Raw genomic sequence first — 2,272 nt, 5'->3', positions numbered from 1 at the left:
CACTGGTTCAGTCTGGCAGATTCCCTGACTGCAGTCTGATGCCAGAAAGAAGCAAGAGGAGAGACTTGCCTTTGCCTCTGCCCCCTTCCCTCCCAATCTCCCCTCTCATCCCATCTCCCCCTTCCTTCCCATCACCCCCTTCTCATCCCATCACCCCCTTCTTTCCCATCACCGTCTTCCATTGCCATTACACCATTTCCTTCCTATCATCCCCTCTCTTCCCTCCTCTCCTTCCCTTCCCATCATCCCCTTCTCTTCCAATCATTTTCTTTCCTTTCTTCAAATTATTGTTTGTATTAGAAAGGCACATTTCACAGGCTAAGCTCAGTAGGTAAAAGAACAAAAGAATGTTAGCAAAGAGAGCTAAAGTCACAGCCTTTTGGTAAGCAGAGAATCCAAAAGCAGACAGCAGTAGAGCTTGGACTTTTTGCATTGACCCCTGGCTGTGCTGCAGATTTCAAAGACCAACTCAAATTTCTGATACTGAAAACAACAGGATTAGTCACCCTTTCACAGATTCTCCCTGTCTAGCCTCTTCACGTTCTCTAGCCTCTCATCCACTGCCCCACCTCCCAGCCAATGGACTGTTTCTAGATCCAAGACTGACAGGCTTTATAGGTGATCTCTGATTCACCCATAACAAGCCTGCCTCAGGTCTCATCCAGAGAAGCCTTTTTCCTTGACACAGCATCTTTACATTCCAGAAGTCACAGAATGTCACCTGGAGCAATGTGGTTGAACCCCCCCCCCCAAGTATTTCAAAAACTCCTAGACCATCAAATGGCAGCGTATCTGATGCAGGCATTTGAGAGAATAATTGGATAATCATGCCAAGATGAGGGAGTGCTAGAGTAAGGGAAAAGGGAAAAGAAGGAGAGGATGTGGGAGGAGGAAAATAGGAAAAGAAAACAGAATGAGGAACAGCAGAACTAGGCTTTCTTGCAAAATGGGAAGAGATAATCCTTTGTAGGCAGCATAATTTATTGGTTATGTGGCTTTGAACAATCCACTTTATGACTTCAAACCTTAGCTTCTTTAAAAAAAAATGTTTTAATGTTTATTTTTGAGGGAGGGAGGAGACAGAAAGAGAGAGAGAGAAAGAGAGAGAGAGAGAGAGAGAGAATCCCAAGCAGTTCTCTCACCGTCAGTGCAGAGCTTGATGCAGGGCTCGAACCCACAAACCACGAGATCATGACCTGAGCTGAAATCCAAGAGCCAAACACTTCAGCGACAGCCACCCACGTGCTCCAAACCTTAGCTTCTTTATCTATCCAAGGGCCATTGATAACATCTGTGTCCTAGCAATGTGGTGCTATTGAAGTGTAGTCACTAATCTCTATCATTGCTCAGGAAGGAAGCCTACCTGCTGTAGTACCTTCCACAGAGAATATTTTACTTCTTTATTTCTCAAGCTGTAAATCAAGGGGTTCAGCATAGGGGTGACCAAGTTATTCAGGACCTGAACAGTTGCATTGAGCCAGGGATTAGGGGTGGGCTGCAGGTAGATGAGGACCACTGGCATAAAGGAGAGGAGGATGGCAGTAAGGTGGGCACTGCAGGTGGAGAAGGCACGGCGTCTGCCTTCAGTAGAGCGGATCTGCAGGATGGAGCAGACAATGCGGCTGTAGGAGGTGAGGATGAGAAGGAAGCAGCTGAGGGGCATGAGGCCCACGCTGACGAACCCCACCCTCTCCAGGGCTGAGGTGTCAGCACAAGCCAGCTTCAGCATCACTGGGATATCACAGAAGTAATAGTCCACCTCACTGGGGCCACAGTAAGGCAACTGGAAGGTGAGGGTGGTTAGGAAGGTGGCCTGAATGCAGCCAAAAAAAGAAGTCCCCACGGCCAGGATGGCACACATCCTGTGGCTCATGATTACCGTGTAGCGGAGAGGGTAACAGATGGCGACAAAGCGGTCGTAGGCCATCACCGTGTACAGGAAGCACTCGGTACAGCCCAGGAAGTGGTAGAAGAAGAGCTGGGACACGCAGCCCGCATAGGAGATGGCCCGGCTGTTCCCCGAGAGGTAGAAGAGCATCTTGGGGGAGCTCGCAGAAGGGAAAAATATGTCACACACAGACAGTTGACACAGGAAGAAGTACATGGGGATGTGAAGCCGAGTGGAGGAGACAATCGCCAGTAGGATGAGCAGGTTCCCCATAAGAGTGAAGACATAGCAGCCCAAAAACAAGACAAAGAGCATAGTCTCCAGATCCTCCGTGTGTGGGATGCCCAGCAGGATGAACTTGGTCACCACTGAAGCATTCCCCAT

At 48.9% G+C, this 2,272-nt stretch overlaps 1 protein-coding gene across 1 annotated transcript; it reads right to left on the bottom strand.

Annotated features, from left to right (window-relative positions):
- Positions 1-1,339: 1,339 nt before the first annotated feature.
- Positions 1,340-2,272, bottom strand: LOC121035273 (olfactory receptor 149-like). Its single transcript, XM_040482807.1, has one exon. It carries the CDS (start codon positions 2,270-2,272, stop codon positions 1,340-1,342), a length of 933 nt encoding a protein of 310 aa, XP_040338741.1.

Source organism: Herpailurus yagouaroundi, unplaced genomic scaffold (genome assembly GCF_014898765.1).
Source record: "Herpailurus yagouaroundi ecotype Mexico unplaced genomic scaffold, PumYag 161, whole genome shotgun sequence".
NCBI lineage: Eukaryota > Metazoa > Chordata > Mammalia > Carnivora > Felidae > Herpailurus > Herpailurus yagouaroundi.
This window is presented reverse-complemented; position numbering and strand designations above follow the sequence as displayed.